The sequence below is a fragment of the Osmerus eperlanus genome, chromosome 6 (assembly GCF_963692335.1).
Source record: "Osmerus eperlanus chromosome 6, fOsmEpe2.1, whole genome shotgun sequence".
Classification (NCBI taxonomy): domain Eukaryota; kingdom Metazoa; phylum Chordata; class Actinopteri; order Osmeriformes; family Osmeridae; genus Osmerus; species Osmerus eperlanus.
In genome coordinates, this window is record NC_085023.1 from 7,021,916 (window position 1) to 7,046,385 (window position 24,470).

The 24,470-nt window shown below is 42.2% G+C and overlaps 1 protein-coding gene across 1 annotated transcript in view; it reads right to left on the reverse strand.

Moving 5' to 3' along the window:
- cdh23 (cadherin-related 23) overlaps nt 1-24,470 on the reverse strand; it is a 415,870-nt gene that overhangs the window by 156,874 nt on the left and 234,526 nt on the right. The window contains exons 14-15 of the mRNA XM_062463257.1: nt 15,298-15,362; nt 14,954-15,191 (exon numbers count right to left, since the gene is read on the reverse strand). Of these exons, the coding sequence (XP_062319241.1) occupies nt 14,954-15,191; nt 15,298-15,362 (303 nt within the window). The remainder of the gene's footprint in view (nt 1-14,953; nt 15,192-15,297; nt 15,363-24,470) is intronic.

Here is a 24,470-nt window from a genome sequence, read left to right on the forward strand (position 1 = left end):
CAGCTCTGGCAGCAGTATCACATGACTCCCCAGGTGCTGTGCACTGAGCCGCAGCATCATTAAAGGCGGAACAGGCTGTCAAATCAGACACACTGTACCCTCACACACACACGCATGCACACACACACACATGCAGAGATACACATGCAGATGCATGCATACTTTGGGGTGTAATACTTGTCACTGGTTTATATGCAAAGGGATCACTAGTGCCTGCATATGCGTGTGCGATGATATCAAACCTCTGAACGCATGCAAGCAATTTACACACACTTACAATGGACACACAGGCATTACATTTACATTTAGTCATTTAGCAGACGCTCTTATCCAGAGCGACTTACAGTAAGTACAGGGACATTCCCCCGAGGCAAGTAGGGTGAAGTGCCTTGCCCAAGGACACAACGTCAATTGGCACGGCCGGGAATTGAACTGGCAACCTTCAGATTACTAGCCCGATTCCCTAACCGCTCAGCCACCTGACTCCCTATTACACATGTCACGTAGGTGTTGCGCTGACAATGTGCATACGTATTTAGAAGACATGTGCACAGCGCGGGCATGTAGTGTACACTAAACTTGACATATGCCATCTAACTGTTTGATATCTAGGCGTGCGTACAGGCAGGTGTTATTTATGGAAGGCCCAGTGGTCAAATATTACAGGTGCCCCCATGTGTCAACAGTAGTGGTGTAACGATACACTCAGCTCACGATTCGATGCGTATCACAATACTGGATGTACGATACAATACGCATCACGATATTTTGAAAAATTTTAATAAAACAAATTCAATTAACAGATTTTTTCCAAAACATTAAACATTTGGAATAATTTTCTTTGTTGTACATACAATTTAGTTCACTCAGTTCAAGCGATTTCTGTGAATGCAATGAATGCACGCATGACGCAGGTGCAGTGTAGGTCGCGTGCTGGTAGCTCAACCAATAGGATCAAATGGACATCATATTGTAAAAATATTGCCATAACTCTACGATACATATTGTAATTTTTTTGTTTTGCAATATATTGTTTCACGATATATTGTTACACCCCTAGTCAACAGGGTTGCCATATCCGTGTTTTCTAGCCAAATTGGGTTACTTTGAAAACAGTGTCGCGGGTGAAAATGTATTGGTCGCGGTTGGCGGGATTTTGGGTTACTTCTAAACCTCACTGCGGTATCGCCACATTTCTGCCTCGTGGTGGCCTGCGCTGGGAGAGAGGGAAACAGCACGGATGAGGAGAGTGTGTGGGGAGAGTGGAGGTGTAGGTAAACAGAGCTCTGCATGCATCGGCAGGCGACTGCAGCAAGAACACAGGCGCAGCAGGCAACAGCGAACAACCCCCTCGATGGGCGCTACGCGCACGTAACACGTCATGACGTGTGACGTGTTCCGGTATAAGGCCGGGAGGGAACAACCAGCAGGCAGCACTAGTTAGCCAGCTACGTACTTTGCATCATTAGTTAGGAAGCTTTCAATGTTTTATTCTCACGAATATAGAAAGAAAGAGTAAATAATCATCATAAAAATATTTTAAGAGAAGGGGAAAGACAAAAAAAGGCTTGAACGTTGTTTTTTCTAGCTGGCTCTAGGTAGAAAGCCAAGCAACATTATTAGCCAAAACTGTGGAAGTCAAAGATCAAGTGAGAGAGCGCTAGCGGTAAGAGTTCATAAACTACACACACTTCCTTTAATAATGTGTCTCATCTCACTTTCATAAAGTAATTGTTGCTCTGTGTCTCTGTTCGGTGGTGATAGGAAGTGGCATGCAATGAACCAATGAAACGTAGGAATCACTGAAAACAAGGAAAATATTAATCCCCTTGTCATTTTTACTTTTTAACTATGGAGGCACCGATTGGATAAATGTGTCCTATAAAGTGGACCTGAAAACGAGTTTTTAAGTTCGCCACACCACAGAATAATGTGTTATTAACTACCCATCCAAATTCGAATGAAAAAATAACACCGACAAGTATGTTAAATTAGGCTTTGAAATCGTGAAAAAATCAGCAGTCTTCTCTGCTTGAGACTGGGGGGGCGTGTCGCCTGAAGGAGCTGAAGCTCCGCCCCACGCTGCCTAGTGCCTACCTCCGACCCAGATAATAGACGATATGTGAAGCCGAACAAAACCATATAGAATTAGAATTTATTTGTTCAATGAATGAAACATACAGATGCATATAAATGAAATGTTCCCCTGAGCTGTAACAGTAAAAATGGTCACCAGAGACAGCAGACAGTGAGCTCTCCAACTAGGCTACTTCTAACACATTAGCTACCATTTCCCCAAAATACCATCATTCTACACCGAGTAGCCTAATATCAATTTAGCGGTTTGCACTAACTCATAGCAGAGATACCTCTGGAAAAGTTATCTAGTATAATGATAACAAGCACACAGAACAGAGTGATGAACTGCTGGCAGCGGTGGATTGTCCAGGTGCGACCGGGAGGAGGAACGGCCGGGAGGGCGATGCTCGGTACGGCTCCGCGCTGCAAGAGAAGCCGTGTGTCCGCGAACCCCGTCTGTCTTTGGTCCATGTTAAAACTATCCGCTGTGAAATGGTCACTGCATTTAGTCATTTAGCAGACTCTCTTATCCACTGCAGAGGCGGCTGTTGGAGTTTATCCGAAGCTTTCCATCAGCGTGGCTCTTCACAAAATCTATCCACCTATTTTTCCTTTCATTATCAATAGGGAACTTAAATGGCGTTGCAGCGCAGCTGGAGTTCTTGCATCCAGGGAAGATGCAGTTGCGGTTGGTGGGAGACATCCTGAAGCTAGCTAGCTAGCTGATGTAGGCTACAATAACAGTACAGCAGGAGGAGCCATTCAGTGATCTGACGTAGATAGGGCGAAATGACGTAGATAGGGCATTTTTTGGCTCCGCCCATTAACACCTGATCTGAAAACGGAAGAGAAACTGTTCTACGGTCTAACTCCACATTTCAGTGCGACAAAGTTTTAGCGCTTTGCACATGCTTTCAGGAACACATTTCACATGTATATAATGTACTTAGAAGCAAAACATGGAATTTACTTTACAGGATCTTTAACTCCTCTGTTGTACACCCAAAAAATATTGGGCTAGTTTTCAGGCATTTTTGAGCACTCGTTGGGCTGGAAGATTTTCACGTGGTTTGCTTTGCTGCAAAGGTCATACATGTAGCTATGATACAGGACCTGGTTATTCTTTTCACAAAATACAACCAATAGTATGGTAATGTTAAATCTTACTTGTGAAAAGTAATCCCCCGTGCCCTGTTTGCGATTGTCCGCCGATTTGAGCAGGAATATGCTGCACAGTGCTGGCATCTTGTTTATTCTGATGCTACGCAACTAGGAATTTGCCCTGTCCAAGATGGTGGCCGCATTTCTCGCGCCCAGCAGCCAAATCGGCATCTACTCTTTATTATGTCTATGGGTATGGCGGGCGAAAAGGAATATGGGGGCGGAAAGGGACAATTTAAAGGGGTCATTGATTGCAGAACCGAATTTACCTTGTCACAGTTGAATAACGTCAGTTCAGTGGGTAAAATGGACATACAGTGAACCCCAAAGTCCATTGACAACCCTTTCCTATGCAAATCTCACAATTAAAAAATGTAGCTGTAAAACGGTAGGTTTTGAAAAATCCACCGAAACCTTTTTGGGCTCTGGTCTGTACCCTTGTCACACCCCAAAATTTGCTGCGCGCTGCTCTGTGTACTTCCACAGAATTACAAAGAAGAGCGTTTTTCTAGCATATTGAAAATGGACTACGGTGGTAAATGCAGTGTTCCAGGCTGTACAGGGAATGCTGACACTTTTCAGAGTCTTCCCAAGGAACCAAACACTCGACGGGCTGTGATGTTTGTCTATGAGAAGATCCCTGTGCAGTTCGACCCTCAATTTGCTCTAACCATTTCACCGAGGACAGTTTTGAAAACCTGGGACAATGTAAAGCAGGATTTGCTATGAAGCTGTTGCTGAAAAGAGGTGCTTTTCCAGCCTTATGTTCATCACAACCGCAAGCTGTAGTATGATGTTGTCGGTAACAGTTATTAGCAATGCTAATGTATCCTGCCTGTATCTAGCATCGGTAGAATGTGTGATGATTTAGTTTATTGGCAATGGAGCTCATGCGTTATTTCATGTTCCTGACCGTACATGTAAATCTACAATTCACGATGCATGTTTGTCCAGATCTTTGTCAGGTTATTTTTTATCTAGCTAACTGAAGCTGAGTTGAATCACGATATAGTTTGGTTGCTAAGCTGTAACGTTCTACCCACCTAAGTCGATCCAGTTTGCTTCGACAACAGAAGTGGAAACAACTAACGTAATAATTTCAAATTATATCTAGTCAATCTGTTGAAAACAGTGTTGTGTAGACACAATAGATTTATTTGTACATTTTTATTTCAAGTCTCCACCTTCGTTGTTTCAGTGAGTGCTGTTGGCCGTGTTGCGTCTTTGCTCCACAGCTTCACTCGTTGTAAACCAACCAATCAGCGCGCAGCTCATCTATATATTCATGAGCATACCATAAAAGGAGAAACCCTAGCGTTTTTTCCCGGGAAAATTCCAGAGGATGTATCAGGGGGCATAGAACAGCACCCGGGCCATTTTCAGCCCAACCAATGTTACATACCCTATTCGGAGACCTTAAGGAACAGTGTGGAATACCCCAAAAACCCAGTCAATCACCCCTTTAAGGATTACCAGGAGAAGGAGTACTAACCATACATCGCCGTCACACCGTGTGGATTTCTGAATGGGACTGCAGACGAGAGACTGGCGGCGACTTGACTTGCATGTAAGGAACGTCTACCGGCGACGACGTCTCGGTGACGTATGTTAGAAAGTCTATCAAAAACATGGCGGGAGAAAAGGGCCACTGAGAACCTGCCTAAGGAGACTGTCTTGTGATGTCTACTTCTGAATAAGTCGCATCAATTGTGGATAAGTATGTCATCGCCATACTTTCAAGTACATTTTAGAGTAAATGTATAGTTGTGAAGTTTTTGCCAGTTAATAATTTTGGAGCTTTTAACACGGAGCAAAGGCAATGTCAGAAGATGACTTGCCTTCTCAATGTGTCATTCATTTCCGTGTTGTTAGTCGGTGATCCATTAGAACATTTGTTGTCTAGCCCTTCAATCTCTCAGCAAAATGTACGCTAATTATTTGGCTAAAGGATGCCACACACGTCAGACAGCAGTTGCTCTATAAATGCATAGAACGACATTAAAAACATGTTATAGTCGGTTGACTAATCGCGTTCTTGTCCCCAGTCAAAGGAATGAACACACAGGGACATCATAAACATTCAATGGTCTACATCCAGTTATCCTGGCAAAACATGAAGCCTAATGTTCATTGTCAGGACACGGTCCAAGTAGGCATATGTAAAACTGAAATCCAATTCCTTTGGAAATTCTATGGCTATGTTACATGTTGATGTTCAGCCTATTCAATTAACAACTTTCAGAATGACAAGACAGGCAGTGGATAATACAGGGTTTTTCCTGCATAGAGAACATTTTAGCGCGCGCCAAAGCCATTTTCCTGAGCACCAATGACAAATCCCTGCAAAATATAGCTGCATGCAGCGATGCGGGTACCTCCGCAAAATGGCAAAATATTATAAACATGTACACTGCAGAAGATCGAGACGTGGACAACAAGAGAGCAAAACTACTTCATGTTTGGCCAACAACAATAGGCTGAACGGGGATTTAAACTCATGAGCATAAGGTTAGCATAAGTCTCTCTAGCCTCTCTGCTACACACCAACTGCTGAGATTTTATGATTAGTAAGGGCTGAGTATTAACTTTCTATAGGATATTAAAACTCTTCTTGAGTTGATCTCTTTCCAGACTCTCAGTCAATGCACAACTAACAATAGTCATGTGGGCAACTGGGCTAGGGCAGAGCTCATATTCAGCTCTTTGCGAGAATAGCCTATGACAGTACAGCAGCCGACTCTCTGGTCCCATTAAACTACACAACATGCACAATCAGAGTGACCAACAAGATTATATTAACTAACCAACAATAAACTTACAAACATCTAACTAACGAACACAACAACTGAAATCCCTCGCACGGCTGTTGTAACCAAACTATTTTCCACAACTCTTTGCGTTTTTTGACATGCCGCACTGCATGCTGGGTACCCGAGGGTGCTGACGCTGATTATCTAGCTGTGCTCCGACTGCGTGATGAGTATTAGTTTTTGAATTAGAACCGACTTTGCAGAGTGATGTCATCTGGAACCCTATTAGGTTTGAAAAACCATAATTCAAAATGACATTTGATTTAGTGACACAAACATATTGAGGCAATGTGTACATTTACATAAGTACACTAGTTTCAGCCATTTTGTATTTGATTCAACTGTCTTAAGTAACGTTTTTAGATACATCCATGATACATCTGTTCAAAATTTCAAATCAATTGGAACTTTGGTTCAAGAGAAGAGGAATTTTGAAGGTTTTCCCAAATTATCACTGTACAGGAAAATCCATCATGGCGGACCTTATGGGTCCTTGAGGCTTTTTTGTTCCCCATGGGAAATGAGGCATGTACACCAAGTTTCAGAAGAATTGGAGCAATGGGGTGGAAATGCCATCACTTTGATAATAGGACTTTTGGGCGTGGCCTGTGGCGCCCCCTACAGTCAAAGGTGTCCCATATTTGGTGTGTGGGTACCCACTTGGATGTAGTATCAATGTGCCAAATTAGAAAATGTGTTACCAATAACATGTTTAGTTATTGTGGCGCAAGAAGAAGATTAATAATAATAATAAATATAGCTGCAAGCAGCGATGCGAGTTCCTCCGCAAAATGGCAAAATATTATAAACATGTACACTATCGAAGATCGAGAGCTGGACAACAAGAGAGCAAAACTACTTCATGTTTGGCCAACAACAGGCTGAATGGGGATTTGAACTCATGAGCATAAGGTTACAAGTCAGTCTCTCTATCCTCTCTGCTACACACCAACTGTTGAGATTGTATGAATAGAAAGGGCAGAGTATTAGCTTTGGTCAGCTTTGGGACAAAGGTTAAGAAACAGCTGACATTTCAAGGTGAAATTGCATGAAATTGTGCATGGTATTTCAGAATGATGTCATCCTGTTTAGCTAAACAGATAATCAAAATTATGACAGGTCAAAAGATTATGGCTGGATTCCAACCTACAAACTTATACTTTACAGGTCACCATCTCAGCCCATTGAGCTATTCTCAGTGTTGAATATTGGCATGTTCAGTTACTGTATAAAAAAGTAATCTGTTTCTCCTGTGGTAAGCATTGTTAGATTCAGCCAAAGTTGAAACTGCTTGTAAATTTCCTATAAAAACGGGACAACGGGATGACTGGGTTGATGCTGTAAAGAAAACTTACTCATAGTTTTTTTTAAAGGTTGTTTGGGGTGTCATAACTTGTCATGGAAGGGAATTTCAAATCATGCCTAGCATCAGTGGGGATGTGTCCTGGCTTAAGTTACTGAAATGAATTTGTGCAACAGGCAACGGATCCACCTGAACAATCAATTTACTTCATTAGAGATAACCATTAGAGTTATCTCTACCATGCGTAGACTACAAGTAGCTAGCTACTGGCTTGTTTTGCAGTGGTTTACACAGTCTCGCTAAACAGATGACCAGAGTGTTGTGATGGGCTCAAATAAACACGCATTGCTAAGTTTTACAACCGGAGGATTGATCGGAAGACTAGAAACCGTTTTGTTAGAATAAAAAATAAAAACTATGCCAATGACTGGTTTTGAACCTACAACCCTTTGCTTACCAGCACAACATCTCAGCCAATTGAGCCATTCCCAGACATGGATTACACAAAGTTCAGTAACTGGATAATAAAATAAGCAGTTTCTCCAATGGCAAGCATTGTCAGATTTGGTCCAAGTTCAAACAGCTGTAATTCAGTCATATTTTGACATATCAACGTGAAACTTTGCATGGTACTTCAGGGGCGTGGCACCTTAAAGCCTATTAAGTTTGAACCATCCTTCAAAAATACATTTGATTTAGTAACACAAACATATTGAGGCAATGTGGACATTTACATAAATACACCCCTTTCAGCCATTTTGAATTTGATTCAATTGCCTTAAGTAACGTTTTTAAATACGTCAATGATACATATCTGTACAAAATGTCAAGTCAATTTGAGCTTTGGTTCAAGAGAAGAGGAATTTTTAAGGTTTTCCAAAATTATCACTGTACAGGAAAATACATCATGGCGGACCTTATGGGTCCTTGAGGCTTTTTTGTTCCTCATGAAAAATGAGAAATGCACACCACGTTTCAGAAGAATTGGAGCAATGGGGTGGAAATGCCATCACTTTGAAAATTGGACTTTTGGGCGTGGCCTGTGGCGCCCCCTATGGTCTGATGTGGCCCATATTTGGTGTGGGCGTACCCACTTGGATGTAGTATCAATGTGCCAAATTAGAAAATTTATAACCAGGGACTTTTTGAAATATTGGGGCGCAAGGAGAAGAAAAATAAAAAAGAATATAGCTGCAAGCAGCGATGCGGGTTCCTCCGCAAAATGGCAAAATATTATAAACATGTACACTGCAGAAGATCGAGAGTTGGACAACAAGGGAGCAAAACTACTTCATGTTTGGCCAACAACAGGCTGAATGGGGATTTGAACTCATGAGCATAAGGTTACAAGTCAGTCTCTCTATCCTCTCTGCTACACACCAACTGTTGAGATTGTATGAATAGAAAGGGCAGAGTATTAGCTTTGGTCAGCTTTTGGACAAAGGTTAAGAAACGGTTGACATTTCAAGGTGAAATTGCATGAAATTGTGCATCGTATTTCAGAATGATGTCATCCTGTTTAACTAAACAGATAATCAAAATTATGACAGGCCAAAAGATAATGGCTGGATTCCAACCAACTACCTTATACTTTACAGGTCACCATGCCAGCCCATTGAGCTATTCTCAGTGTTGAATATTGTCATGTTTAGTTACTGTATAAAAAAGTAAGCTGTTTCTCCTGTGGTAAGCGTTGTTAGATTCAGCCAAAGTTGAAACAGCTTTAATTCAATCATATTTTGACATACCAAGGTGAAATTGTTTGTGGTACTTCAGAATGATGTCATCCTGTTGAACTGAACAGATAATCAAAATTATGACAGGCCAAAAGACTATGGCTGGATTCCAACCTACAACCTTATACTTTACAGGTCACCATCCCAGCCCTATTCTCAGTGTTGAATATTGTCATGTTCAGTTACTGTATAAAAAAGTAAGCTGTTTCTCCTGTGGTAAGTGTTGTTAGATTCAGCCTAAGTTGAAACTGCTTGTACATTTCCTATAAAAACGGGATGACTGGGTTGCTGCTGTAAAGAATAACTTTCTCATCGTTTTTTTAACAGGTTGTTTGGAGTGCCATAACTTGTCATGGAAGGGAATTTTAAATCATGCCTAGCATCAGTGGGAATGTGTCCTGGCTTAGGTTACTGAAATGAATTTGTGCAACAGGCAAGGGATCCACCTGAACAATCAATTGACTTCATTAGAGAAAACCAGTAGTTATCTCTACCATGCGTAGACTACAAGTAGCTAGCTACTGTGGTGAACCTGGCTTGTTTTGCAGTGGTTTACACAGTCTCGCTAAACAGATGATCAGAGTGTTGTGATGGGCTCAAATAAACACGCATTGCTATGTTTTTACAACCGGAGGATTGATCGGAAGACTAGAAACCATTTTGCCAGAATAAAAAATTAAAAACTATGCTTCTGACTGGTTTTGAACCTACAACCATTTGCTTACCAGCCAATTGAGCCATTCCCAGACATGGATTACACAAAACTGGATAATAAAAAAAGCTGTTTCTCCAATGGCGAGCATTGTCAGATTTGGTCGAAGTTCAAACATCTGTAATTCAGCCATATTTCGACATATCAAAGTGAAACTTTGCATGGTACTTCAGGGGCATCTCACCTTAAAGACTATTAAGTTTGAACCATCCTTCAAAAATACATTTGATTTAGTGACACAAACATATTGAGGCAATGTGTACATTTACATAAATACACCCATTTCAGCCATTTTGTACTTGATTCAATTGCCTTAAGTAACGTTTTTAAATACGTCAATGATACATATCTGTACCAAATTTCAAGTCAATTTCACCTTTGGTTCAAGAGAAGAGGAATTTTGAAGGTTTTCCCAAATTATCACAGTACAGGAAAATCCATCATGGGGGACCTTATGGGTCCTTGAGGCTTTTTTGTTCCTCATGAAAAATGAGGCATGCACACCAAGTTTCAGAAGAATTGGAGCAATGGGGTGGAAATGCCATCACTTTGAAAATCGGACTTTTGGGCGTGGCCTGTGGCGCCCCCTATGGTCCGATGTGGCCCATATTTGGTGTGGGGGTACCCACTTGGATGTTGTATCAATGTGCCAAATTAGAAAATTTATGACCAGGGACTTTTTGAGATATTGGGGCGCAAGGAGAAGAAAAATAATAATAAGAATACCAACAATAACAATAGGTTCCCTCCTACCGGAGGAACCTAAATACTAACAAAAACAATAGGTTCCCTCCTACCGGAGGAACCCTAATAATAACTAGAAAGGCATTTCCTGCTGAAAATGCGTTGGAATGCTGAAAGATGAAATTATTTTTCTTAAATTGCAGAAAATACAGAAATTAGAAAATACCCGCAAACTGAAATGAATGTCAAAAATGTGTGAGTCACACAAAAGAGGCAGTGTGGAAACTGAACTGCATCATCTAACAACGCTAAGAGCTGAAATACAATGCGGGAGAAGCTGAAAGCTGAACTGTTAAACAGAAGAAGAAGTAGGCCTAGGCTAGCTAGTCATAAAAAGAATATTATTGTCTTATCAGCTGACATTATAGTTGGGATAGTAATAGCAGTAGCAGATGTGTGCATTGAGTGCGTTTACTCGGCTTTCTTAGTAGGATTCAATGTGTTGATGGAATGAAACATACAGCAGTAGGGCCGATACAGGAAGACACGGCGACACTTTGTTGCTGAAGGATGATGGTGCAAGTTTTGTCCGTGGAGCATACAACGATTAATAAAAAGAATCATGTAGACGCGTTTATTGAGTAATCGCACAACTAATTACACATGTAAACGGAGTAATCGTATTATTGGCATAAACCGACAATTGCTAGTAATCGGGTTTCTCATGGTCAAGTAAACGTACCAATCACCTATTTGAGAGACTGAGTGGTGCGTGTCTGTCGTTACGGTGATGGTGCAGCTATGATTGCTAACGCGCTGAGGGCAGAGAATAAGAGAAATGTAGCTAGAATCCACACCTCAAACATGATAACCTAGACGCAAAACTGTACGTCCAATCCAAAATCTAAGGATATTTTCCGAGACCCAAGACTCTGCCGAAACCAGAGATATTCTTTATATGTCTGTGCAGTCAGAAATACGACTCTACCTGCAGTTTCGAAAACGTGTTCCTTTTGCTTTCCTGGTGCGTGTTTGTTTGGGTGCCACGGTGATGGCGCAGCTGTGATGGCTAACGAGCTGGGCAGAGAGAATAACTAATGTAGCTAGAATCCACACCTCAAACAAGTTAACCTAGACGCAAAACTATACGTCCAATCCTAAAAATAAGGATATTTTCCGAGACCCAAGACTCTGCCTAAACCAGAGATATTCTTTATATGTCTGTGCAGTCAGAAATACGACTCTACCTGCAGTTTCGAAAACGTGTCCCTTTTGCTTTCCTGGTGCGTGTTTGTTTGGTTGTCACGGTGATGGCGCAGCTGTGACGGCTAACGAGCTAGGCAGAGAGAAAAACGAACATTTACCTAGCATCCACACCTCAAACAAGTTGACCTAGACGCAAAACTATACGTCCAATCCAAAAAATAAGGATATTTTCCGAGACCCAAGACTCTGCCGAAACCAGAGATATTCTTTATATGTCTGTGCAGTCAGAAATATGACTCTACCTGCAGTTTCGAAAACGTGTTCCTTTTGCTTTCCTGGTGCGTGTTTGTTTGGGTGCCACGGTGATGGCGCAGCTGTGATGGCTAACGAGCTGGGCAGAGAGAATAACTAATGTAGCTAGAATCCACACCTCAAACAAGTTAACCTAGACGCAAAACTATACGTCCAATCCCAAAAATAAGGATATTTTCCAAGACTCTGCCTAAACCAGAGATATTCTTTATATGTCTGTGCAGTCAGAAATACGACTCTACCTGCAGTTTCGAAAACGTGTCCCTTTTGCTTTCCTGGTGCGTGTTTGTTTGGTTGTCACGGTGATGGCGCAGCTGTGACGGCTAACGAGCTAGGCAGAGAGAAAAACGAACATTTACCTAGCATCCACACCTCAAACAAGTTGACCTAGACGCAAAACTATACGTCCAATCCAAAAAGTAAGGATATTTTCCGAGACCCAAGACTCTGCCGAAACCAGAGATGTCCTTTATATTTCTGTGCGGTCAGAAATACGACTCTACCGGCAGTTTCAAAATCTTGTTCTTTTTGCTTTCTCTGACGATTTTGTCACCAGATTTGCATTGGTCTCTATGGGGCGAGAGTTGGACTTTGTCTCGCTTTCGTGGGGCTCTGAACAAATGTGTACGTCTGTTGGATTCAACAGACAACTGTCTACGACCAGCACAAAATTAGCTATCTATTGATCCAAAAATTAAGCATGAAGAGCGAAAATTGTGGCAATGCTGGCAAACTAGAAATATTTTTTAAACGACATCCGAAGCTGCCCTCCACTCTAAGCGTTTCAGTCTGCACTCTAGAGTTTCACGTAAACACCCATGTAAATCTCAGAAACTGCTTGAAAAAGTCATGAAACATAATCAGTGATATTGAAAAAAGTTGAATAGATATCAAAAAGCTGAATTATTTAATAATAGTTTAGGGTTTTGTCAACATTTTAAAGTTTAAATGGTGGCTCTAGCTGAAAGATTGAGGAAGAAGAAGGATTTGGAAGTTGAAGAAGTTTAAAGAAGTTTGAGAGGATTTGAAAGAAAACTCCATTGGAAACCCATGTTAAAAATATTATGAATATTGATTTATATAGCAGCATTCCAACAATAAGTTGAATAAAGATTCAAAGAACAATACTTGGAATGCTGAAGCAGCATTCCAACAATAAAGATTCAAAGAACAATACTTTGAATGCTGAAGCAGCATTCCAACAATAAAGATTCAAAGAACAATACTTGGAATGCTGAAGCAGCATTCCAACAATAAAGATTCAAAGAACAATACTTGGAATGCTGAAGCAGCATTCCAACAATAAGAATACTAACAAAAACAATAGGTTCCCTCCTACTGGAGGAACCCTAATGAATGAAATAAATAACAAGGCAAACATGTTACAAAATGAAGGTTAACTCTTACCTACCCTTCCATGATTATTGTAAACCAGAGATAGAAAGCAAGAGGTGAGGAAGGAGTAGGACAAGCCAGAGCTGAGGAGAAGGTCTCAGGAGATCAATAATCCACAAAACAATGCTTCACAATTCCTTTTATACCCAAGAACAACCAATCACACCACAATCTTGACCCTTACTTATCAACATATGACCAGCAATGCTACGGTTAGTTACACAATGAGGTGTGAGAGCCATAAAGTTGAGACTCCGTCCAGTATCTCCAGAGTTTAGCATATGAGAGGTGGGGGCAGGTTGACACCCAGCCTTACAAGATCAGACTTTATTCTTCTGCCCTAAGTACACCGTCTCTTGGTCAGTTTTTGCACTTGCTTCATGAGATGCAGTTTGTACAACTCCTTTACTGGTAACTGGGAATACATGACATTACATTAAATTCCTCAGTTCCTCATGCAGAATTCACCTGCCATGAAATGAACATCTCACTGTGCAGCATCCGTGCTCGGTTCAACAGGATCAGAATCTGCTAATCGTTTTCTATTCATTATTCTCATCATTCCAGTGAAACTGAAAATTCCACACAAACCTGTAAATAAAATTAGGCTACATGGGGAGAGAACTACCAGTAGCTACCATACATAGGCATCTCTGCATCCATCTCTGCGGCAGCAGTCAATGTCACTTCATCATCTTAATCATCATCATCATCCTGTGATCAAAAGCATTATGTTGGGGGTAACTGCTACTACAAGTTGAAATAAGCACCAACTGATATTTACTTTGTATCATGTCAAATATGATTAAAACCAAGGTGACGCAGGCTACAATCACAAGCTTTTTGCCTAAGCAAAATATGCCTTACCTGTTTGTAGTAGGTTTTTATTTTTAATATAGCAGTTAACATGCTATTTTATTAGGTCCACCGTTATTTCACCTGTAATATTAACGGACAGTGTGGTTAAATGTTCAATGTATGGACTGGCTACTGCATTCAAATGTATGCATTGACTCGGCCAGGAATTGTCTCCCACGCCAATTGTCTCTCCTACGCTGCTACAGCCATGTTGCTTTTTTGTGGAATATGTGGTCAGATTCACCATAAACACATACTAACACTTCCATCTGAAGTGTGGTGACTTAGGACAACGTTTTGTGTCTCCGGGTGCCATGATGGATCCTAGTATCGGAGTTCCATTGATGTTGACTTTTATAGTTCTCATGCCCACACTTAACTCAGAGTGGATGTACTCCAAGTTGATTTAACTCATTCAAATCAGCTTTTCTGGAACCGAAAAGTCAGGAGTTTCCCATTTTAGGGTAAATCAACTCAGAGTTCAAGGTCAGGTTCACAGTTTGTTGAATCCACTATCTGGAATACCCCCGTTCTTCAAACATCATACATCACAAAGCAGTTTGTTTGTGGGTTTGTTTGTGTTTTTCGGTTGAGCAAGAGTTGTGGTGATCATTTGAATTTCTTTTCTTTCAAGGCTTTTCACAAACAAAAACAAAAAACTAACCTTGGTGTGTATGTGTGTGTGTATTTCACTCACTCTGACTCTGGCCACCTGCTGCGCGGTCTGCTCGTTCTCCCTCAGTGAGCCCACGTACACCTCCTTCTGGAAGATGGGCGGGTTGTCGTTGATGTCCAGCACGTTGACCCTCAGCCTGCCCGTGGTCTCCTCCCCACCGCCATCCCTTGCCAGAACCGTCAGCGTAAAGCGTCGCATCAGCTCATAGTCCAGGCTGTATTTCAAAGTCACCCAGCCTGTCACAGCGTCCAATGAGAACCTGCAAGAGGATGGGAAGGTTGTCAGGCATCCCAGTGAGGAGGCTAGGTGTGTTCCCTACATCTGTGCATGCAATGGGAGTTTAAGATTGGGTTTGTTTGTCTTACTGGTCGGGGTCATCACTGAAGAAATAGCTCACAACCCCAAACGGGCCAACATCACCATCTGCAGCCTGTAGAGAGGGAGAGAGAGAGAGAGAGAGAGAGAGATTGTGTTTTAATTTCACTTTAGGATATTAACTTTGGGAGCGTTGAGTATTTCATGGAGAGAAGAGGGGAACGAGAGAAAAGAAGGAGAAGATGGAAGAGGTGATAGAAAAGAGGATGAAGGATAGAATAGAGAAAGAATAAAGGAGAGGAAAGGGGCACCAGAGATGACCGAGTAGGAGATGTGGGGCAGTTGCTGTTTCCCTCCTTCTCTAGTCTTAAAATATGTCTAACATCTCTGTTAGACATTGTTAGATTTACATTTACATTTAGTCATTTAGCAGACGCTCTTATCCAGAGCGACTTACATTAAGTACAGGGACATTCCCCCTGAGGCAAGTAGGGTGAAGTGCCTTGCCCAAGGACAAAACGTCATTTTAGCTCGGCCGGGAATTGACCCGGCAACCTTCTGATTAATAGCCCGACTCCCTAACCGCTCAGCCATCTGACTCCCCAGATCTGGTAAACCAATCCAATGCTTAAGGTGTTAGGTTAGATTAGGTCATGTCTTACATTCATCTTGCATACATTTAGAACATTCCTACCAAATCAACTCAGGTTTTTTGACATACATATTCCTCTTTATGAAGACTGACACTAAGTCTGATATTCGATTTGTCCATGCAACAGTAAGAATTATTTCTCTGTGAGACAATAAATCTAGAAAGCAGCTGTGCTTCAAAGATATTAAAATGCCATTAATGTCATGGAAACACACACACTAAAAGGCCACCACACAAGGCAGGCGAGCGGCGTCGCCTGAAGGCGATGGAATGTTGCTCTGCGACACCAATCACTTAGTAACCGATACAGCTGGCGACCGATATTGCTTTGAATTAATGAATTAACATAGGCCTACGTTAATTAGGTCTACAAGTAAAGTACTCAAATTGTCCTCCAAGCTGTCTCAAAACCTTTGCTAGCTAGCTTGTGATATGTTAGGTGAAAATGGATAATGTAGCCTTGTTGTTGACAAAGATAGGTCTACAACACATTTAGCTAGCCATTAGTTTAATGTTTTTATGAAGAAACCAAAAAATGGTAAGATGTATAAAATGGAAAGATGACAAAACTTTGTGATCCCTTGTAGACAGAAATGTGGACTAGGGGGGTGTCGAGTCAGTTCCATTTTGAATATAGGCGTCAAAATGGTTCTGCCTAGGAAGGCCCACTGTATATCAATATATAAATCTCCCTGCTTCGTATTTCTTTATGACGTGCGTCGCATCGCAAGTGAGGCAATTTTAGCCAGGTGCGCCGACAAATCGCTTGCTGTATGTGCTGTCCCAAGATATTCAATAATATTTTGTTGGTTGCCCTGCATCGTTCGCCTACAGATCGTATGGTGACCTTTACAAACAAAAATAAGAATGCATTTAGGGTCACATGCATGCGCACACACACGCGTACTGTGCTCCACTGTGTGTGCTGATGCATCTTGCCTGGGGGGGATGTTGTGATGGAGTCTCAATTGAGTGGCCTCTGAGGGGGCTCTGCCTGTGAGAGGGCTGCGCTTGTGAGTGTCCTCCCTGCTCTGTCAGTCACACCACGTTAGCCTCTGTGATTCAATAAGATACTGTTGGTGACCTCACCATGTGGCCCTGTGTGCAGAGGAGAATGCCTGTGTGTGTGTGTGTGTGTGTGTGTCATTGCGCGTGTATGTATGTGTGGGAGAAGGGGAGGTGAGAGCTGTGCTTCTGAATGTTTGTGCCTTTGTGTTAGGGAATGTGTTGTTTGTTTGTGCATGCGCATGAGTATTTTCAAGCATATTTAAAAAAAAATACTTCCATGAAACACACACAGACTCACTGGTGGCATCACATTTTGTTTCCTTCTTTCTCTAAAGCACACATTGCTGTACAACAGAGATGTGCAACTTCAGAGGCCAGCTCTTTCATATCACCATCCTCAACCTTGAATCAATGTTCATCTATAATGCCAAAACATCCAACAAGGCTTTGCTGTCACAACACTTACACCATATCAAATCACAACACAGACATGTAGGGATGTGGAGGAGAGAAAGAGAAGGAGAAAGAGACAGAGATAGAAAAAGAGAAAAGAGGGGAAGAGAGAAACGGGAAAAGAGAGAAACATGGAAAGAGAGAGAGAGAAAAATAGGAGTGAGAGAGAGCAAGAAAAAGAAACAGGGAGAGAAATAGAAAGAAAGTGAAAGGGGGAAAGAGAAAGAGAGAGCAAGAGAGAAAGATTAAGAGAGGGAGGGGCAGTTTAGGACTCTACTCAGGTTCTCATTAACCTGTTAGTTTCATCGGTCCTCTTTCTCTGACCCCATTAATCAGCTGGTCAGCCCCTTCCCTCTCCTTCCTTTATATTCCTCCTTCTCCACCACTCCTCCCTTCTCTACCTTCCCATCCAGTGGCTCCTTTAAAATATATTTTCCTTACTTTCCATCCAGACTCTACCCCTCTCTTCATCTCTACCCATTTTCCTCTGCCTATCTCTGTCTAAACACTTTCACTGTGACATCTCCCTCTCTCCATTTCCCTCTCTCGATCTCTCCCTCGTTCCTTTCCTCCCAGGTGAGTGACAGATCCATAAGTGCTCCAGCGATAGCGCTGAGGGTGTTAGTGTGATTGCAGTCATCGTGGTGACAGACCCGGCACTCAGCCAGAGACTTTATACTCCCTCCCTGCCTCTCCCCCCCCTCCATCCTACCCCTATGATAGCCATCTCTCTATCCCTCCTTCCGAATCACTCACTCATACCACCACTCCTCTCAGCCAACCAATCAGCTGACAGTGAGGCACGGTCACTTTGCAAACAGCTCGCCAGAAGACTTGAAGACTTTCAACTTTAGACACAGTAGGCGGACAAGCAGGCCAGGAGAGGGAGAGGGAGTAGAGATGCCAATATCGGAGGCCTGTGTTCTGTTTGCTAGTCCTTACCTCTCCTGTACGGGCATGTGGAGAGACAAATACAGGGTCTATATAAGTGAATTATTCCTCAATATACAGTACTATAGCCGAGGACGTCCCTCACACACACACATACACAAGCACATCACATACATACACCACACAGGAGTAGGCAGCAGCAGTATCAAAGTCAGGGTTCTGACCAAATCCAAACTAAGCTGTTTAAGAGCTACACACACAACTGCACGGCCGCTTGCCAAAATAAACTGTGCAAACCCTGGAGTCCGCAGGCAGTCACTACAAAAAAAGAAATTAGTTCTCAGTTGACCAGTCTGGTTAAATTATGTTTTTCTCCCCTATCACAAAGTGGAGCCAACAGGCATACACCAGTGTTTGTGTGTGTGCGTTTGTTTGAATGTGTGTTTGTTTGCATTCATTTCTGCAGCATCAGTATTTTTGTTCATTTTTTCTTTTATGTTTCCATAGAACCCAGCACAGGAAGTTCCCAGGTCCGCAAACTGTTCTCCAGTTTGTGAGTGAAAGCTCCTTGGTGACACAGATGCTCGGGATTCCATCTTTGGGCTGGTGGAAGGTGGACACTAACATCAGCTTTTATATCTTAACTGACCTGGAATTTGAATCGAATTGTTGCCAAAATTGCTTTCTGCTGTGGCTGGGCTGTGGCTGGGGCTGTGAGGAGTGGGACGCCCAAAAGGAAACCAATTACTGGCTGTCAGACCAGCTGTCAAACAGACATGACCCCCAGTACAAACACAGACTTCTCCCAACTCCCCTTTTCCATGCCCCACACACACATGCATGCACATACAAACATGTACAGACGCACACACAGACACTAAAACTGATGTCCAATGTCTGAGGGAGTGGAAACATTTGATGAAGACATTGGATGACAATCTCTCTATCATTCTCCTTTCATCTCTTCTATAAGGTCATCCTATACTTCTCACCCATACAAACACACAGAAACCTGCTTTTAAGAACACTTTAGACTGTGGTCTAAATTTAAATGAAATTCATGCGAGAAACATACAGCCAAATAAAACAGGCTTCTATAAACAATGTTTGGTGCACAAAATCTATCCAGTTTTACTTACTGACATTTCTTACAACAAATGTTTTTAGTTTTAGTTTTTTGAAGCGAACTACATTTCAAAGCTTTTTCAACTCGTGCCATACATACACAGCTTGACTGACTGACTATCGTGTGATCTGGTGATCAGAATCTCTAACTAGTGGTATCGCCGTGCATCATCCAGCCTCAGTCCCCTCCAGCCTTAGTCTCATCCAGACTCAGCCCCATGTTCCCACAGTCCTTCAGCCTTCCCCAGACTTCTTAATCCTCCTTTAACCTCCTCCAGCCTTCCTGTCCTGACCTAGTGAGGCGATGGGGGTTGGTGGGAGCTGTGTGGGTTTTACTGCTGACACTTTAGCGTTATGGCGACAGTGAGCATCCTTTTACGACTGCTTTATCTCCCTAAACCATTAATGAGCAGGTGTGAGAACACACACACTCTGACTGCTGCTGTGGAGAGGACAGAACAGTCTGTCTCTATTATCCCTGACCACATATATGAGAGAGAGAGAGACATGGAGAGACATGGAGAGACAAGGAGAGTGGAAAGGAGAGAGAGAAAGGGATGGGGGGAGATGAAAAGAGGAGAGACAGATAGTGATGGAGGAAGAGCAGAAGAGAGGATGAACAGAATCAGTTCAAAGCACCTAAAGTGTAAGGAAGTCCAATAGAGAGCAAGGGGAGTGTCACTAAGATTAACAGCACATACACGTCAAGTGAAAGAATGTGAAACACTGGGAATAAAGCGGTTTGTGCGTGTATGACAGTGGAGAGTGTGTGATCAGACGAGAGGCTGGAGAGCTCCAGAGTTTCCAGAGAGATAATTTGACAATGAGTTTCACTTTGTAACCAGACTGTCTGTCATTATGCTCTCCTTCATCCTCCTCTCTTTCTCTATCTCTTTATTTCTTTCCTGGTCCTCTTGGGTAACATAAGGAGTTTTGACGTGATACTAACAAATGTGTGTGTGAATTAATTAACACATGAATAATTTTAGTTGAGTACGGTATGTTGTGACAACCACCAAATGTCAAAGGGTCATCAAACAGAAAACCTCCTTCCTCTGAATCTTTTCCTCAGGAGGCATCGTTCCACCTGGCTGCTCATGCCTGCATGTGCAAGATAAAAATGTTTATTGGCCATTGATATTTATCTGGCTCTCACCCTCTCCCTCATCTCACTCTCCCTCATCTCACTCCTCCTCTCTGACCCCTGTTGGCTCCAGTTTTGTGGTGGCGCGTTGATGAGTGAGTAAGTTGTAGCCATGCGGCTTGTCTGCTGAGAGGGGAGAGGGAAATAGTCTAAAGTTGCCTCTGTCAGAAAAGTTGAAGATGTAACCCTTTATCCTGTATAAGAATGATACTTTGTTTAACAGTCCATGTGTGCAGAGAGAAGCTACCCCTAAGTTAACTCTAGGCTTATGTAAACATACTGGACCCTTATCTTAGTTGACCTGGGGGAAGGAGAGCATTTGTTACAGACTGAGACTAGAGGATGTTTGGGGGTTGGTGTGTTTAAAGGAGATAGAAGCTTTTACGACACCAGAACCAGAGATTCAACCAGGGTTGATGATGCACACACGCAAACACACACGCAAGGTCTATGCAAGGGAGCCAATGAAAGAAGAGCCAGGCAAGACAATTGCATGCCTGTTTATGAACCAATGACTGTTGAGAGCGATTTCGTTTAAAAGGTTAGCTAGCACAACATGCTAGCAGACAAACTTTGTATCACCATGGCGTGTGGACTTTTTGTCTCCTTGTGGCCGGCTGCAAGCAATAAAGCTTTCTTAACTTCTTCACCGACTGACTGTTCAATACTTGATAAAGATGAATATTTCTTACAACTTGGTCCTTCGTTAGACGGATCTTTACACCTTTTTCATCATCCAGACACGGAACTGAAATTGTGCACGAGGGAGATTGGATCTCTCAGGCAAATAAGCAGCTACAATTGCTGTCAAAAAGAGGCCAGTTTTCCCCTGGGATGATGGAAATGTGACAAGATCCTTGAAACCAGTGGCACACTGAGATATTTGAAATGTATCTGAGTTTGGTGGTAGTAATACCTAACCAAATGGACAGATTATTGCTGATTTCTGTGGGAATGCCAGTGCAGTAAAATATAAGATTGAAGTCCACAGCCCAATTGAGAACGCTACTGGTAAAAGATATCTCCGTGCAGCACGTAAAATATAAAATAGTGCTAATAAGTCGATGAGGACTAAGAGTCGATGAGGACTCATCGAACAATTGTTGTTAAAGATCCTGTAAAGTAAATTCCATGTTTTGCTTCTAAGTACATTATATACGTGTGAAATTAGTTCCTGAAAGCATGTGCAAAGCGCTAAAACTTTGTCGCACTGAAATGTGGAGTTAAACCGAAGAACAGTTTCTCTTCCGTTTTCAGATCAGGTTTTAATGGGCGGAGCCAAAAAATGCCCTATCTACGTCATTTCGCCCCATCTACGTCAGATCACTGAATGGCTCCGCCTGCTGTACTGCTAGCTTACATCAGTTAGCTAGCTAACTTCAGGATGTCTCCCACCACCCACAACTGCAACATCCCTGGATGCAAGAACTCCAGCTGCGCTGCAACGCCATTTAAGTTCCCTGTTGATAATGAAAGGAAAAATAGGTGGATAGATTTTGTGAAGAGCCACACTCATGGAAAGCTTCGGATAAACTCCAACAGCCGCCTCTGCGCCACTGACCATTTCACGGCGGACAGTTTTAACATGGACCAGAGACAGACGGGGTTCACCAACACACGGCTTCTCTTGCAGCACGGAGCCGTACCGAGCATCGCCCCCCCGGCCGTTCATCCTCCGGTCGCACTTGGACCATCCACCGCCGCCACCAGTTCATCACTCAGTTCTGTGTGCTTGTTATAATTATAGGCTACGATAATTAATAGTCTATAGGCTACTATAATTAAAAAGAGATAACTCTTTTCCAGAGTTATCTCTGCTATAATTATTGCTAACCGCTAACTTGATATTAGGCTACTCAGTGTAGAATGATGGTATTTTGGTGAAATGGTAGCTAATGTGCTAGAAGTAGTTGGATAGCTCACTGTCTGCTGTCTCTGCTGTAAATGTTTACTCCTGTGTTACAGCTCAGGGAAATATTTCATTTATATGCATCTGTATCTGCAATCACTCATTGAACAAATACATTCTAATTCTATACTGTTTTGTTCGGCTTGACGTAGCGTCCATTATCTGGGTCGTAGGTAGCTTACTTGAGAGAGGGGGCCGAGCTTCAGCTCCTTCAGGCGACACGCCCCCCCAGTTTCGAACAGAGAAGACTGCTGATTTTCTTACGATTTCAAAGCCTAATTTAACATACTTGTCTGTGTTTTTTTTCATTCGAATGTGGATGGGTAGTTAATAACACATTCTGTGGTGTGGTGAACTTGAAACTCGTTTTTAATTCCACTTTACAGGATCTTTAAGGGCAAAGGTGCTGCATATATGTGTTTGATGCTGCTGAATTGATTTGTTGAAATGTGTTTGGGTTTGGTGGTAGCAATACCTATTCAAATGGACATGCCGAAGGCCTGTCCAACCAGAAGTCTGATATGTGTAAACTGCCATTCTCTGACGAGTAATCTTAGGTGCATATGTAGACTTTTGGTCCCAATTTTTATAATTCAAATTAAAATAGTACTAATAGTTGATAGAATTGTAACTATCGAGGTTCTATTGTAAATATAACCATGGGTAATTACTTTACATGAAGAAAGAAAAACTTACAGACAGTTTAACAGCAACAGCGGTGAGTACGGGCTAGTGAAGGAATTGCAGCTTGACAATTGATACTACAGATACGTAGCATGACGCATGCACAGACACAATGAGAGATTGACAATGTAAAATACGTACATTTTGAGAAATACGAAATTTTGACATACTAATTTAGTTACTTTTGAAAGATGTTACGTGATGAGTATTTTGGTAGATTTGCTAACAAGGTTTTTGTTTGTTTGAGTATATTTGACATGACTTAAGGCCGATTTATACTTCTCCGTTTTTACGGAGACGGACACAGGGAACGCCCTCTCCGACGAGGAATTCCCTCTCCGTGCCCTCTCCGAGCCCCTCGGAGAGCTCTACGTGCACCTCCTGATTTTCCTGACTACGTCTGTCCGTCGGTCATTTTACGGATACCCCTTGGCTGTGATTGGTGCGTATTAAGAACCGCTTGCGTCAGGGGCGGGGTTGCCGTGATAAACAGGATGAACAGAATCCTTTGACCGCCATTGCTGTAAGTGTTTACAATTCATATTTCAGCTAAACAGTACATGTAAATCAGCATCTGAATTAAAATGTGACGAGAAATGGGCAGTGTATCAGGAGGTGCACGTAGAGCTCTCCGAAGGGCTCGGAGAGGACACGGAGAAGGAGTTCCTCGTCGGAGAGGGCGTTCCCTGTGTCCGTCTCCGTAAAAACGGAGAAGTATAAATCGGCCTTTATTCAGATGCTATTTTAAGGGCGCATGCGGAATGCTTGGCCGTGCGCACTGCTGGCTAGGCCAGGGTGTTCTTCCTGCGAAGCGTTACATTGTTTTGATTTATTGTATGGCTGTGTTACATTTCTTTCATGTCAATAATTAAAAAGATTTTCATGAGAAATGTCTATGTATGTGAACTTGATTTGTAACAATTGTGGCAATTTCCTCCCACGCCTGTTTAACCGAAGCTAATTTGGGTGGGTTTCTTCTCCCATCCCAATCAGAATCAGAATTCGGTTTATTCGCCATGTATGTTACACAAACACAGAATTTACTGTGGCAGGAAGGTGCAAACAATAAACATATACAGGTCTTAAATTAAGTTAAAAAAAAGTACAATGGTAAACTAATTCAAATAACTAAACAATTAAAAAATATAACAATTAAAAAAATTAAATGTATATAAAAATAAGAGTAAGAATAAGAATTTGAATGAGCAGCATGAGTGTGCAACTTACTGCAATGAGAAAACACGCTACTAACGTCATAACGTCACGAAAACGCATTAGCAGAGAATGTCTAATATAAACAGGCTCTGACATTAGTTTAGCAGCTCGTTAACTTCTGGGAGATAGCTAGGCTAACTAT